Source organism: Rhinoderma darwinii, chromosome 1, assembly GCF_050947455.1.
Source record: "Rhinoderma darwinii isolate aRhiDar2 chromosome 1, aRhiDar2.hap1, whole genome shotgun sequence".
In the NCBI taxonomy this organism is placed as follows: Eukaryota; Metazoa; Chordata; class Amphibia; order Anura; family Rhinodermatidae; genus Rhinoderma; species Rhinoderma darwinii.
Window position 1 is genome coordinate 625,085,205 of NC_134687.1, and position 16,713 is coordinate 625,101,917.

Here is a 16,713-nt window from a genome sequence, read left to right on the forward strand (position 1 = left end):
TTGCTGCCATTATCACGTCGCTAGTAATAAAGAACGGCCGTACCGCTGACAAATCCTCATGTAGTATTGGTCTCCGGTTGATCCTTTACTTGATTTATTGGATAGAACTTGCCAGAGAATTTATGCTTGTAATATGTTCGTCGTCCAATACCGGCAAAGCTCCTAAACAGCCGTCTTGTATCATATTTTATTCAATCCTGTACTTAATGGAAATCTGTGTTTATGCCGTGTTCAGACCCCCCCCCCCCCAATAAGAATCTGGACTCCCGCGAGGATTGTAGTGGAGGCCATATTGGCCATCACTCATCTTTTGTATATAAGTTTTGTTGCCTAGATTTTCTAGGAATTGATAACAAAAATAGCTACTTCAGCACAACCGAAAAAGGTCAATATCTCTTTAAGAGCTAGAAACGACCCGGCTATGGTCCATATATCCGGAGTTAGAGCATCAGGCATTGTATGTTTTGGGTGGAGGCCCCCCCCCCCCCATAATGCATGTATATGGATAATACTATATAGGCCAGATTAAAAATGAATGGTTTTATTTGCCGGCTGATTTTGGTGCTATGAGATTTTTCTTCTCGGTACGCTGTGCACATTGAACGTTTCCAGTAAATGTCATTTACAAAGCATTACTGGTTGAATAAAGTAAATAATGATGCTGACCTTTCTCGATCTGTAATATTTATTCCCTGCAATATTTGTAAAACACGGTAATTACAAACACTTCTCACAATTCGCCTCTGCTGTACCGGGGAGGCCGTAATTACAGGTCACATCAAGAGTGCGGCTTCAGTTACCGGCACAAAGCCTGGCGAGTTCAGAGCGAAGCCGCGGACTACCTGCAGATAGTTAGAAAATGACAGAGTGCCCTCACAAATCTAATTGGTCACTGGCTCCGTCATTAAATAGCCAAAGTATTTCAATACCTGCTCAGGACCCCCTCCTCTATTAGCCAGAGCAGAGAACTGATCCAACTATGGCAGAAACTGCTTAAGGGCTTATTCAGACGAACGGGATATACGTCCGTGCAACGAGCGTGATTTTCACGCACGTTGCACGGACCTATATTAGTCTATGGGGCCGTGCAGACATGTGCGTGATTTTTACTCGGGGTGAGTCCGCTGAAAAAAAGTCACGACATGTCCGTTCTTTGGGCGTTTTTCGCGCATCACGCACCCTTTGAAGTCAATGGCTGCGTGAAAACCACGCATGTCGCATGAAAGCACTTCCGTGAGAACAGCGTGATTCGCGCAACAGCTGTCAAAAGGATGAATGAAAACCGAAAAGCACCACATGCTTTGGGGCCTATTGTTAAACATGGGCCTCATAAAAAACATGTATCCGGGACTACTGGTCCTCTGACGCATTGTACAATACACCCCTCTACAGTACGGTGATGAGCAGGACACGTTTTGAGGCCCTGCTCAAGTTCTTGCATTATAATGACAATTCCCGTTGCCCACCACCCCAGGACCCCAATTATGACAGGCTATATAAGATTAGGCCTGTCATCGACCACTAGAAAATAACTTTTTCAGAAAATTACACCCCTGAAGAAAAATATAGCGGTCGATGAATCCCTCGTAAATTTCAAAGGGAGGCTGCACTTCAGGCAATACCTCCCAAACAAAAGGGCCTGGTACGGCATAAAAACATACAAGGTGTGCGAGTGCCACCGGGTACACACACCATTTTTAAAATTTGAGGGGAAAGATTCAAAAATTTAACCCCCAGACTGCCCCTCATTTCTTGGTATCCGTGGCAAAATAGTTTGGGATCTGATACACCCTTTACTTGGTCAGGGATATCGCCTATACGTGGACCATTTTTATAACCGTATGCCCCTCCTAAAGTCCCTTTCGTCCAGATCCACAGTGGCCTGTGGCACCTTCTGGAAGAATCAGAAGGGCCTCCCCAAAACCCTGCTGGGGCAGACGTTGCAGAAAGGTAGTGCCGTCTGCAGCGATAATCTTCGCTTTCTTAAATTTAAAGAGGCTCTGTCACCACATTATAAGTTCCCTATCTTGTACATAATGTGATCGGCGCTGTAATGTAGATTACAGCAGTGTTTTTTATTTAGAAAAACAATCATTTTTGACGGAGTTATGACTTATATTAGCTTTATGCTAATGAGTTTCTTAATGAACAACTGGGCGTATTTAACTTTTTGGCCAAGTGGGCGTTGTACAGAGAAGTGTATGATGCTGACCAATCAGCGTCATACACTTCTCTCCATTCATTTACACAGCACATAGCGATATAGCTATATCGCTATGTGCAGCCACATAAACACACTAACGTTACTGCAGTGTCCTGATAATGAATATACATTACCTCCAGCCAGGACGTGATGTTTTATTCAGAATTCTGACACTTGGCTAACAGAATCCCGCCACTACAGTACAGCAAGTGTAATCTCCTTTGAAATGACAGTTTACAGCGTAATCTCGCGAGATTACACTTGCTGTGCTGTAGTGTCAGGATTGTATTAGTGAAGTGTCAGGATTCTGAATACACATCCCGTCCTGGCTGGTAGTGATGTATATTCATTGTCAGGACACTGCAGTAATGTTAGTGTGTGTTTGTGGCTGCACATAGTGATATAGCTATATCGCTATGTGCTGTGTAAATGAATGGGGAGAAGCGTATGACGCTGATTGGTCACTGATTGGTCAGCGTCATACACTTCTCTCCACAACGCCCACTTGGCCAAAAAGTAAAACACGCCCAGTTGTTCATTAAGAAACTCAATAGAATAAAGCTAAAATAGGTCATAACTGTCAAAAATGATCGTTTTTCTAAATAAAAAAAAACACTGCTGTTATCTACATTACAGCGCCGATCACATCATGTACAAGATAGGCCACTTATATAATGTGGTGACAGAACCTCGTTAAGGACAAAAGGGATGTACATATATTGTCCACCATACCTGATTCTAGCAGCAGACCTGTTTATAGTACGTGGATCCAGCACCCCAACCACCAAGCCTACCTGCATCCCAGACTACAATCGCTTCATGGGTGGGGTGGACCTATCCGATCAAGTGATCAAACCATATAGTGTCATGCGTAAGAGCAAAACATGGAACAAAAAGCTGGTCGTCCACCCCACCCAAATTGCATTTTAAAATGCGTTTGTGGTGTCCAGGTATGCAGGCAATCGTGAATCCTTCCTGCAATTCCAGGAGAAGGTCATGAAGACTCTAATATTTGGAAACCCAGAAGGGGAGGGTACTGCAAGTAATGTAAATCACATTATTCTAGGCCAGCATTTTCCAACAGAAATACCCCCAACTGAGTCTCTTCTGATCCCTCTTCTTGTATACACCCTACATTTTTTGGGGGTCACCACCTACCAATGCTATACTTTTTTGGTGATACGGGCATAGCTCTTTTTATTTGGAGGGTATACGAGCTGTTCCTGATCAGTGCAGTATGGCCTTGTTTTATGGTTTTGTGCAACTTGTTCTACCCGATAATACTGCTGGTAAAGCTGACAATAATTTGTGGATTAGTGATCCTTTACTGTATTTATACATACGGTGTTGTACACTGCTCTTTTATATATTCTTCAGGTGATTTGGTTATTTTGCGCACATTTCAGTTCCTACCTTGCGGGGCAGGGATCTGTTATGGCGTTCCAGCATCACTTGGCACGTTTGTCCCTCATATAGGGATTGATTGTGCTAATGAGACGTTGTACAATCAGTCCCTTTTAAAAAAATCTATATATATTTAGCCCAATGGGTGTCCTTTTATTCTGTGAACATGCTCAGTATTTGTTTCCTCCACTTTTCAAATATATTGCCTTTCATTTCAAAGCAGTTTCATATATTTTTTAAAATTTTCCCAATTTAACTTACTATATATCAAAGCGAGATGCTGTTCTTAACTCTACGGACGGACACATTTGTTGGTCATATGCTTTTTTAGCACGACATGTTATTTGTACAGGCAAATGCAATGTTTAGGGACAAAAAAAGACAACCTAAATAACACCTAAAACTTTGCGATCAACATGCTCAAAATACCTCTAGATAAATACCATAGGGGGTGTCGTTTCCAAAATGGGGTCACTTTTCTGGGGTTTCCGCTGATTTGGTCCCTCCAAATGCGTTTCAAACGTGACACGGCACTGAAAACCATTCCAGCAAAATCTGCGCTCCAAAATCCAAATGGCGCTCCTTCTCTTCTGAGCCCTGGCGTGGGTCTAAACAGCAGTTTATAACCAGATATGGGGTATTGCCGTAATCGGGAGAAATTGTTTTACAAATGTTGGGGTGCTTTTTCTCCTTTTTATTCCTTGTAAAAGTGAAAATTCTATGTTTTTTCAGAAAAAAAAGTAGTAGATTTTCATCTTCACAGACTAATTTCAATAAATTTAGCAAAAACACTGTAGGGTCAAAATGCGAACTATACCCCTAGATTCCTTGAGGGGTGTAGTTTCCAAAATGGGGTCACTTTTGGGGGTTTCCACTATTTTGGCATCACAAGACCTCTTCAAACCTGACATGGTGCCTAAAATATATTCTAAAAAAAAAGGAGGCCCCAAAATCCACTGGGTGCTCCTTTGCTTCTGAGGCCGGTGTTTCAGTCCATTATCACACTAGGGCCATATGTGGGATATTTCTCAAAACTACAGAATCTGGGCAATAAATATTGAGTTGTGTTTCTTGGGTAAAACCTGTGTTACAGATTATTTTTTTTATTACAAATGAATTTTGGCAAAAAATATGAAATTTGTAAATTTCACCTCTACTTTGCTTTTAATTTCTGTGATCTGGTTAAAAGGGTTAAAACACTGTCTGTCTGCAGTTTTCAACATGGGGTGTTTTATGGCCATTTTCTAATATTTAAGGCCCTCAAAGCCTGAAAAAATAGCTGTTAGAACTTTCGCAGCAATTTCCCACATTTTCAAGAAAATTTCAATGTCTTGTAACGTCCTAGAAAAATTAATGTTTGAAAAACGATGCAAACATAAAGTAGACATATGGGATATGTGAAATAGTAGCTATTTTGTGTGGTATTATCTGTTTTACAAGCAGATACATTTAAATTTAGAAAAATGCTAATTTTTGCAAATTTTCTCTCAATTTTGGTGTCTTTCACAAATATTGAATTTATCGACCACATTTTTTCACAAACATAAAGTACAATATGTTACGAGAAAACGATCTCAGAATCGCTTGGATAGGTAAAAACATTCCAGAGTTATCACATAAAGTGACACATGTCAGATTTGAAAAAAAAAGGGCTGGTCCTGAAGGCCAAAACGAGCTTAGTCCTGAATGTGTTAAAGTCAATGTTTGCCCCTATATAAATCTTCTGGATGACCAAAGAGTTCTATAGTGATCCAAGCTTTGTAGTCGTACCACCTGCACTTAACCCGTTAGTGACCGGCCCATCGTGTTTTTACGTCGGTCGCTAACGGGCCTTATTCCGATGCCATAGACTTTTTACGTCGCGGCATCGGAATAAGTAAACAGAGCAGGGAGCTGTCAGATCTCCCTGCTCTCAGCTGCTAGAGGCAGCTGAGGGCTGGGAGCGTCCCTGCTCTGCCATGTGAGATCGATATTAGTATCGATCTCACGTTTAACCCCTCAGATGCGGTGCTCAATAGCGAACACCGCATCTGAGTGGTTTTTGAGAGAAGGAGGGATCTCCCTCTCTCCCCCACCGACACCCGGCGATACGATCGCCGAGTGTGTGTCTCTAATGGCAGCCGGGGGTCTAATAAAGGCCCGCAGGCTGCCTAGAGTGAATGCCTGCTAGATCATGCCGCAGGCATGTCCTAGCAGATGCCTGTCCGTGTTAAACGGACAGGCAGTAATACACTGCAATACAAAAGTATTGCAGTGTATTATAAATGCGATCGCAGAATCGCATATTATAGTCCCCTAGTGGGACTAGTAAAAAAGTGAAAAAAAAGTTTAATAAAGTTAATTAAAAAAAAAAAAAGTGAAAATAAATGAAAAACCCAGCTTTTCCCCTTACAATCTGCTTTACTATTAAAAAAACAAAATAAAGTTAAAAAGTTACACATATTTGGTATCGCTGCGTCCGTAACGACCCCGACTATAAATCTATTACATTATTTAACCCGCACGGTGAACGCTGTAAAAAAAATAATAAAAAACTATGGAAAAATTGCTGTTTTCTGTGAATACTGACTTTAAAAAAAATGTAATAAAAAGTGATCAAAAAGTCGCATCTACTCCAAAATGGTACCAATAAAAACTACAAGTCGCCCCGCAAAAAAAAAGCCCTCATACAACCGCATCGGCGAAAAAATAAAAACGTTACGGCTCTTCAAATATGGAGACACAAAAACAAATCATTTGGAAAAAAAAGCGTTTTTACTGTGTAAAAGTAGTAAAATATACAAATTTGGTATCGTTGCAATCGTAACAACCCGCTGAATAAAGTTGTTGTGTTATTTATACCACACGGTAAACGGCGTAGATTTAGGACGCAAAAAGGAGTGGCGAAATTTCAGATTGTTTTCTATTCCCCCCCCCCCAAAAAAAAGTTAATAAAAGTTAATCAATAAATAATATGTACCTAAAAATGGTGCTATTAAAAAATACAACTTGTCCCGCAAAAAACAAGACCTTATACAGCTATGTCGACACTTCCTACATTGGATTGAAACCATATGACATTGTTTGTTTGTTTTTTGTTTTTTAACACTTATGTAAAATTATTCATTTTTTTTATTTTTTAGTAATGTTTAGGTCTATTGTGAAATGTGCTGAGAGAGCAGGCAGTAAATTTGCTTGGCTGTTCACTGAAGGACTATAATTGTCATGCAGTGCTACATGTCATACAGTTTGATGGAGGACACATAGGGGAAATTAATGGGGGATGGGACAGTTGCATAGCCGCAGTACAAAAAAAAAAAAAAAAAGATAAATAAATATATATATGTATGTATGTGGGTGGAATATCAGTGGTTATTGCCGATTCCTAATTACCTATTTTTTGGTTTTGGTATTTATTGAGTTGAGTCCAGATGTCATGAATGAAGCTTCAAAACAGGATTCTCGTTTGGTGTGATGAAGTTGAAGGATACGTGGGTGCTTGTTCTGCTGGGCTTATTCAGTAGGGTGTTCTTATGTCGGAGATTGGACGTCTGGGACTTGGACTAGATGGTCGTATGTTTAGTGATTTCAGTAACTTTGTGAAACTTGTGTGCGGATTCAGTTAACTTTATGACTCTAAGCAGCAATGTTGATGAAACTTTACGTAGAAAAATGTGCCCGAATGCTGGTACAAATTGCACCAAACCAGTGGCATACACGGCCACATAAATGGTATGTTTGCCATTTTACAATGAATGCATAGATCTCCTAATCTAATTCAATTTATGTAGTAATGTTTGTACACCGTAACTCCACCAGCAGAATAGTGAGTGCAGCTCTGGAGTATACTACAGGATGTAACTCAGGATCTGTACAGGACAAGTAATGTTTGTATACAGTAACTCCACCAGCAGAATAGTGAGTGCAGCTCTGGAGTATAATACAGGATGTAACTCAGGATCTGTACAGGATAAGTAATGTATGTACACAGTGACTCCTCCAGCAGAAGAGTGAGTGCAGCTCTGAAGGGAGTATAATATAGGCTGGAATTTAAAATCCGTACTAGTTAAGTAATGTAATGATTTATTAAGCCATCTTCACCAGAAATTTGTCATGAATTGCATTGAAAACTGCAGAACATGGCGTGCCCCAAATTGTTAGTCATTACGCCTTTCTCTAACGTGCTTCACAGTATGCACTACATTTATTATGCCACGTGCAATATTTTGATCAAAAAGCACCACTTTTGCCAACCCGTTAATTCCTGCGGCTTGCTACCGTATTGAAAAATCTCCCCACAAGTTTCCCAAATAATGCTAATGCACCGGGCAAGTAGGGACTATATTAATCTTTTAACTATTTCATAACCGGCTCAAATATAATCGGGTCATTGGGCGCCATTTTCATTCTTTGTTTATCTGGTGTAGGGGCATACATTGTCCTGAAGAAGTGGTGACCCGAGGGCTTTGGTCTTCCTGGTATTGTGCTGCACATAGTCTCTGCAGCTACATGGTATTGTCTGGTCTGAAGGCTTACTATAGAATTCTTCTTTGATGCCGGCAGCTATTATTTTGTACAGGGGCCCTGCATTCACGTTGACCCTCTTATGACTTCTGGATTATGTTCTTACAAATAAGCAGCAAGTTCTTTGTGTAATATGTCTGACTCATTGACCTGTAGTCGTGGTGCAGCCTTCAGGCCTCCTCTTAGAACGGGATTGCAATCGCAACGTTGTTCACCGCATAGATTACACATCCATGGACGACCTCGTAGAATATTGTGGAAACCAAGTTCATGGGAGATGGGTCACGTCTTCCTGGTAATATTGTATGTCATTTTCTGTGTCGCAGGTTCTTGGAAACTTTACTGATCATAATAAACTGCATGTTGTACTGATCCCCAGTCGAGCGTTCTAGGTCCGGCTCAGACACTGCGTCTGTGTTCTGTTACCACGAAGGGATGGGAATTTCTTAATCCTCAGGCTCTGGTTACCGGAGCATCAAGGCTTCCATATAGAACGAGTACCGAAGAATCTTGACCGATCACTTTTTTTTTTTAATTTATTTTTTTATAATGGCGTCCGTCAAGTTTCCTTCAGGATTTCTGTATTTTTAACGGTAAGAATAGCTCAGTCTGTGCTGTCAAATGCCATAAATCCTAACGGACCAGCAATAACACCAATGTGAACAGAGCCTTATTAACACAAAAATAGAACACCCAGCATTGCACTAATACAGGAAAAACTGCAGTGGTATGGTAACGTAATAAAGTTGGGGGCAGGGTGGTTTACATATTGTAAAATTAGTGCATACGTTGTTTAAAGGGAATGTGTCGCTTTTTTTTTGTTATTATTTACCTGATTACACATTGTTTTAATTTTTTTAACTTTTTCACAAGTCAGGAATTATTATAAATTAGATTCTAATTTATAACATTTCTATGTGCTGGTCACTAGAGGGAGCAGTTCCCAAAATTGCAGCATGGTCAATGTGGTAAAGCAACCTCATTGCTTTATGCTGCAAATTTGGGGTAGACACACTCGCTCTAGTGTCCTCACACAATCCCCCCTCCCTTATTCTGGCTAGAATCTTCAAACCTCCTACACTGTGTGCCGCCATTTTCTTAGCAACTGCACAGTGTGGGAGGATTAGATACAGTGCTCAGCAGACCGCATCACACGAACATAATACACACATCACATTACCTGCTCCTGCCGCCTCTGCTCCTATTCCTTGCGTCTTCGCTTCCTTGAACATATGGCCGGAAGTCGTCCTCTTACAGTCCGGCAGCGGCTTCCGGTCAACATGAAAATGGCGCCGGATTTCACTCTAACAAGCTTCGTTTCGGTCTGTGTGGGAGCGGCGCATGCGCCGTTCCCACACAGACGGCGTACGCTGCAGTGAATGGAACGGCTCCCATTCGCATTCTCTATGGGGATGTATGTGCCGTATTCCATCTCTGTATGTGTCGTTAATCGACACATACAGAGATGAAAAAAAAATGGCAGCCCCCATAGAGAAGTAAGAGAAAAGTAAAACGTAGAAAACAAGAACACAAATAAATAAAATTTATTTTAATATCATACTTAAAGCAATATTATGTATATATATGTGTATGTGTGTGTGTGTATATACTACTATACTTACTAAAGTCTCAAATGATCTCTTGGCGGCTAAATCGGACGGTAAATCCTCTCTCCTGATTCTTTTGGATCTCTCTGCAGCCTTTGACACTGTAGACCACAAACTCCTACTTAACATGCTCCACTCTATTGACCTCAAGGACGCTGCTCTCTTGGTTTTCCTCCTATCCTCCTATCCCTCTGACCGCTCATTCAGTGTGTCATTTGCTGGTTCCACTTCTTCTCCTCTTCCCCTTGATATCGGGGTTCCTCAGGGATCAGTCCTAGGTCCGCTCCTCTTTTCTCTCTACACAGCTCCTATTGGACAAACCATCAGCAGACTTGGCTTCCAGTACCATCTCTACGCTGATGACACCCAATTATATACCTCTTCCCGTGACATCACCCCTGCTCTAATACAGAACACCAGTGATTGTCTGTCCGCTGTCTCTAACATCATGTCCTCTCTCTATCTGAAACTGAATCTTTCTAAAACTGAGCTCCTTGTGTTCCCACCATCTACTAACCTCCCTAAACCTGATGTCTCCATCTCTGTGTGTGGCACTATCATAACTCCTAAGCAGCACGCCCGCTGTCTCGGGGTTATTTTTGACTCAGATCTTTCCTTTACTCCTCACATACAATCACTTTCACGCTCCTGTCATTTTCACCTCAAAAACATCTCCAGAATCCGCTCTTTTCTTACGGAGGAAACAGCCAAACTCTCATTGTTGCTCTGATTGACTCTCGTCTTGACTACTGTAACTCATTACTAGTCGGTCTTCCCCTCACTAAACTCTCCCCTCTCCAATCTATCCTCAATGCAGCAGCCAGGCTCATCTTTATGACCAACCGCTACACCAACGCCTCTAATCTGTGCCAGTCACTGCACTGGTTGCCCATCCCCTTCCGAATAAAATTCAAACTTATTACTCTCACCCACAAAGCTCTCCACAGAGCTGCACCTCCTTACATCTCCTCCCTCATCTCTGTCTACCACCCTACTCGGGCTCTACGTTCTGCCAACGACCTTAGATTAAAATCCTCCATAATCCGAACCTCCCACTACCGTCTCCAGGATTTCTCTCGTGCTGCACCCGTCCTCTGGAATTTGCTACCCCAGACAATCAGATTAATTCCCAATATCCACAGTTTTAAACGTGCCCTGAAAACACATCTATTTAGACAGGCCTATAACATTCCCTAATCTGACTCCTTTCCATGGCCCTCCATTTAGATTAGTCATCAGAATAAGATTCCCTCACACTCCTTCTCTTCATGTCCGTCATACACGGATACTGGCTGGTGACCGGCTCATCCAGCTTTATGTTACCACCACATGTGTATATAAAAATGGCTGGACTATTGTACAGAACAAACACTATTACACTTTGTGTCTCCCTTATGTCCTCATAGATTGTAAGCTCTTGCGAGCAGGGTCCTCACTCCCCAGGTTTGAATTGTAAATGAACTTTGTCACTATGTATTGTCTGATATTGTTTGTTTCATGTTCCCTCTAAATTGTAAAGTGCTGCGTAATATGTTGGCGCTATATAAATAAGGATTATTATTATTATTATTATTATTATTATTATAATAATTTCATGACACCTTCCCTTTAAGTCAATCATCTCTAGATTTTTATGCAAGTGTAGCAATGTTTGTGTACAAGGCCCATCGACACGGCATGCCGGGAGCTTTGGTTCTACTTTGCTAATTTCAAAACGGATTAAAAAATGGAAAATGACGGTTTGACGTCTATAGGTTTTGTTACCCGTAGCTGAGATTCTTTAGCAGTTCCGACAGAAGAACAAATGGCAGATTATCAGACACAACAAACTTCCTTTTATTTCACGGTGTCCAAAAAAAAAAAAAGACCAGTAACCCAAAACTTTAATGAAAGTGAAGTCTCTGATGAGGATGTATCCAGGTTTTGTGGTGTTTTTATGCTGCAATTACCACAAAAACACCATTAAACCGGCTTGTTTGAAGACAACCGAAATTATAACGGGTCTGTCTTTGTGGCCATAATCAAATTTGCGTTAGTGACTCCTGTTCATATCCCTTATTACCACCATGATCATGTACGTCTCATGTCTACGTTGTCTACTTGCGTTGAGTTTTTCTGTTGTGAATCGCCTATTTTATTTATTTTTTCACCATTTCAGGGCAAGATGGTAAAAGGAATGGGTGGCGCCATGGACTTGGTTTCTAGCTCCGGAACAAAAGTAGTTGTGACTATGGAACACTCAGCTAAGGTAAGACTTTTTTTTATATTTATTTTCTTGTTTCATTTTATATGAAACGCAGGTATACAGTATATCTCTTTTAATGGGGTTCTATAGTTTTAGAAAACCTGCTTTCTTGCACCTTATTAGGGCATTTTGTGGTAATAGAGGGTCACCTCCGTTCAGGGTCCTCATCTCTTGGCCAAAGTGGAGAACTGTTATAGAGAGCGTCTCTCTCTCTCTCTCTCTCTCTCTCTCTCTAGAGGACCTGTCCTGTCCTGCATTACACAGACGAACATTGATCTGAATGGACACTGTGTAATGCTTAATGACCCCTGTGGTGGCGCTGCAAGGAAATGTAACACTGCTGCGTTTTTCCACAGATCACAGCTGATCGCTGATGATCTCAGCAGGGGGACTTTGTGATCAGCCTATTGTCAAGGAACCTTTCTAACCAGTAGGGATTGTCCTAAGCAAAGAGCCTCTTTAATCATCGCCCCTACAGACCACAGATGATCAGTATTACATCATTATAAGGCCTGGTAAAGAGTCCAGAACAGGGCTACCTGTCCTCTGTATGGAGAGAGGTCCCTAAGATTTCGGCTTGACAAGGAGCTCACAATTAGCCTGGGCATCCATGGGTTGGTTTACACTGGGAGGTCCATTGTGTGATACTATAGACAAGTTACCTGTATAGCAATTTATGGGCCTTGCTTGTCCATGGAATCCTAGTGAAGCTTCTCAAAAACAGGAAGAAAGCCCTGGTCTGAAAACCCCAATTTATTGCGCTAAGCAAAAAAAAAAAAAAACTACATCAGGTTCCCCCACATTCATGAAATAAAGCTCCACTCTCCAAATGGTCAGTTTCATGTAGTCTGAAGTATGGTAGGGAGGTTTGCCTACTTTTATCCCTATGGATACCCCCCCCCCCCTTTTTCTTGAATTATTTATATAATGACAATTTATTGATAAATATAGATCCCCTATTGCTTCTTGGTGATCATACAGACGATATATTATCTAGTGTTCAATCACTTCAGCTATATGTGTACACGATGCAAGCCGATAGTTTGGTGGCTTACAGTGCAGCCTCCTGGTGTTGTCACACGTGCTCCTTTTTCTTGTCAGAAGTACAGTGTCAATGATTGGGAGCCAACTGCTCCAGAGCTGCCTATCCTTGATGGGGCAATTTTTATATCACGCGATATCACCGTAGGAAAAGATCTGAGGCAGATCCTAAGCATGTGTCCTGAAGACATCAGAAAGGACTTTCCATCTGTTCCCTACATTGTGCTAATCTACATTTCTTAGATCAAAAAGTAGGGGACAGATGGGAGTATGATTGCAGGATCAGACTGCACAGGTTTGTTTGTAGTCTGTTACCATAGAGACGCATAGGTCTGCAAGGAGCTGTAGATGCAAAATTGAAATAACTGTAACCTTTGCAGAATTGCTTTTATTTTTGCAATAAATCAATTTTATTGCAAAGGTGTACACACCCTTTAAATGAGGGAAATTCACCCAGGTCCTTAAAGCATTGGCAGTGTAGCGGTGATGAGCATTGAACTTCAACTGCAGAGTCTCTAGAGATGTGATATTAAGCGTCCCCGCGATTTAGTCCAAGAAAAAAAAAAGCTTTGGCAGCTACTGCCCTACATGGCCACTTCTGAGGTACTCGCCACATGCCCCAAGGATTTGCATTAGGGGCATCAAGGACCAATGGGCGATTTACGACAGGACATTTTTTTTATTTTTTTTGCAAAGTTGGGAATTACGATGGATCCCAGATCCTCCGGTTTCAGAATTGAAGGACTTTTTCGACCATCATCCCCCCACGTTAAGGACTATCTCCAAACTGCTGTATTGTGCATCCATAACGTGGCCTCGGTGAGAGGAGCTCCACTAATGACTTGTGTGTAGTTATGGAGAATTATGTTTTCAATGATCGGCTCATTAGGTAGAATTTATGTCATTAAGATGACCGCAGCAGTCTACAAAGCTTCTTACTAGTCTCGCGATTGCTTCTTTTCAGATGCTAATGCTGTGAATATGGTGTGAAATTGATTTGCACTCATTACATAGAACAGGCTGTTCCTTCAGCGCCGGCTATAGTCACTGCTGGCGCATTGTTCTGCTCGTTCTCTTCGTACAGCCGTGTATTAGGTTTGGCTAATTAGGCCGGCGGTTTTCAAACCCAGATCCATGTGTCTGCGTATCTACAATTGTCCTTCCCCCGATTCGTTACTAGAAGTGTTGTACGCATACGGGGCCTGGAACTGTGACGTCCGGTGTAGAATTGGGATTTTCAGAGCAGAAAGTTGTGTATTGGTTGGCAGGGCTTAATAGGAGTAGAAAGACGGCAGACCGTGGGGGCCCCCAGGCTGCCATGCCAACCATCGGTACCCCACGTGGGGGGGGGGGACGATGGGCTGTCGGAGGGGGTCGCCCATCTTTCTAACGCTTTAGATGCCGTGATCGCTATTAGCAGCATCTAAGGGGTTAATTGAGGGATCGCGCTCAAGCGCGATCACGCTAGTTATAGTGAAGTGTCGACTGTAACATACAGCCGACACCTGCGTTGTATGGAACGGGCTTAGTCTGTGAGCCCGCTCCATTCTTCCCTCTATATGGCTATGATGTGAGTATAGGGGAAGGGGTTACGGTTTAGTCCTTTTATTGGTATCCCTATCACGATATATAGACTAAAGCATTGGGACAACTACAGGAGCATTTATAACATCCAATCCTATTTCCATAGGCATTAATATGGAGATGGTCCCCCGTTTTACAGCTTCCGCTTGTCTGGGGATTTTCTACAAGATTTTGGAGGGTCAGTGGGTATTTTTGCCCATTCATCCAGAAGATCATTTGAGAGGTTGGGAGAGGGGACCTGGCTCGTATTCTGAATTCTAGTTTATCCCAAAGGTGTTGGATGGGGTTGGGGTCAGGGCTCTGCGGCCAGTCAAGTTCTTCCACTCCGAACTCCCCCGAACCACGTCTTTATGGACCTCGTGCAGTTGGGCCCAGTCATGAGGAACAAAATAGGCCTGAACCCCAAACTGTTCCCACAAAGTTGTAATCTACAATTGTCCAAGATATCTTGGTATGCTGAAGAATTAAGATTTCCCTTCACTGGAGCGAAGGGGCCGACCCCTGAAAAACACCACCATAGCATTATCCCACCCCCTCCACCAAACTATACAGCTGGCACAATGCAGTCAGGCTGGCACCAAACTCAGTCCAGTCCATCAGACCGCCAGATAGAGCAGCGTCACTCCATAGAACACGTTCCCACTGCCCCAGAGTCTAGTGGCGGCGGCTTTACACCACTCCGTAAGACGTTGGCATTGTGCTTGGTGATGTAAGGCTGGCATGCAGCTGCTTGGCCTCCTGCCCTGAAGCTCCCGGGCAGTTTTTGTGCGGATGTTCATAACTGCAGAGTATAAACCTCCTCTGACATGGAGGCAGCAGAGCGTTGGTGACTATTATACACTACGCTCCTCCGCACTCGGCGCCCCCGCTCTGTAACTTTACGTGGTCTCCGGAGTTTCTGCGGTTCCTTCCCCTTTACAATAATGGCACTCACAGGTGATGGTGGAATATCGAGGAGGGGAGAACTGACTTGTTACAATGGTGGCGTCCTATTACAGGACCGCGCTGGAGGTCCATGATCTCTTTACAGACATCAGTGATCGAATGGGTCGCTGTAAAGTGACTGCAGGGCGAGTGCCGGATGTGCGGATGGGACTGAAGGAAATCATTGAATTGCGGTGTTAAGAGGGGGGGGGGGGGTAATACCGTACTTTTCTCCATATATTGTATGTATTCCTTCAGGAATTTTGAGGCAGATTTTGAACTGCCTGCACTTATTTTTTTCACAGCGTTTTTCGCAGCGTTTTTCGCACACGCCCTTTGAAGCTAATGCAAGGACCGCGGGCTAATAACGCTTTAACGAGCGCCGCAGGTTTTTCCTGCTTCCCATTGCTTTTTAATGGCACATACCGCTTTTTTTTTGCCCACGAGCGTCCTAAAGCCCGTGGGGGGAAAAACGCCTCTGCCACACATTTAAATCAATATGGGTGAGGGCCAATTTCTGAATTTTTTTGGCGCCGATTCTGATGGTTTCCGTGTCAAAATCGGCGCCAACAAACCGTGTGAACGAACCCTAAGAAATTCTCATATAGTTAACAGTCCAAAATAAATAATGTGACATCCGAAGAAAAAATTAATATTTAAACGGTCAAAAGTTAACCCATAATGTAGGGAAGAATTCTAAACCATACGTTGCTGGTGACTACCTAGTGCAAAAACGGAAGCCTGGTTTATGGCATGCTACAGACTGAGCCACCAAGCATGTATATCTCCGCCACAAAGTATAGGGTACATCGATATACCATCGCTTTAAACTAGGAATAACCCTTTAACAAGCCCAGCCATTGCGTAAGGAGATGTGAACCTTTGACAGGGTGGATTTTCAGCTTCTGGATGTAAACGAGCATGTTTCCATTCACTGACAGAAAGCAGATCTGAAAATGTTTCAGAATTAATTTAAGAAGTACCGTATGTTAAAAACAATTGCAGGACTTTTCAGTATGGTATGATTAAGCCTGATTTACATAATACTGTATAGCCCCATAGGGACTGGGATTTTTAAAGGGGAAGTGCTCTAATAACCAGTGTTCGTCCCTGCAGGTATTTTAGGATATAATGTTTTTGTGGCCCCTGGTGTCTATCCGCTCCGTGACCAGCCGCAAATAATACTGAAATGAACCCGGATC

General features: G+C 42.4%; 1 protein-coding gene across 1 annotated transcript in view; it reads left to right on the forward strand.

The window, feature by feature from the left end:
- OXCT1 (3-oxoacid CoA-transferase 1) overlaps positions 1-16,713 on the forward strand; it is a 78,168-nt gene that overhangs the window by 52,223 nt on the left and 9,232 nt on the right. Inside the window, exon 14 of the mRNA XM_075842329.1 lies at positions 11,876-11,965. Coding sequence (XP_075698444.1) covers positions 11,876-11,965 — 90 coding nt within the window. The remainder of the gene's footprint in view (positions 1-11,875; positions 11,966-16,713) is intronic.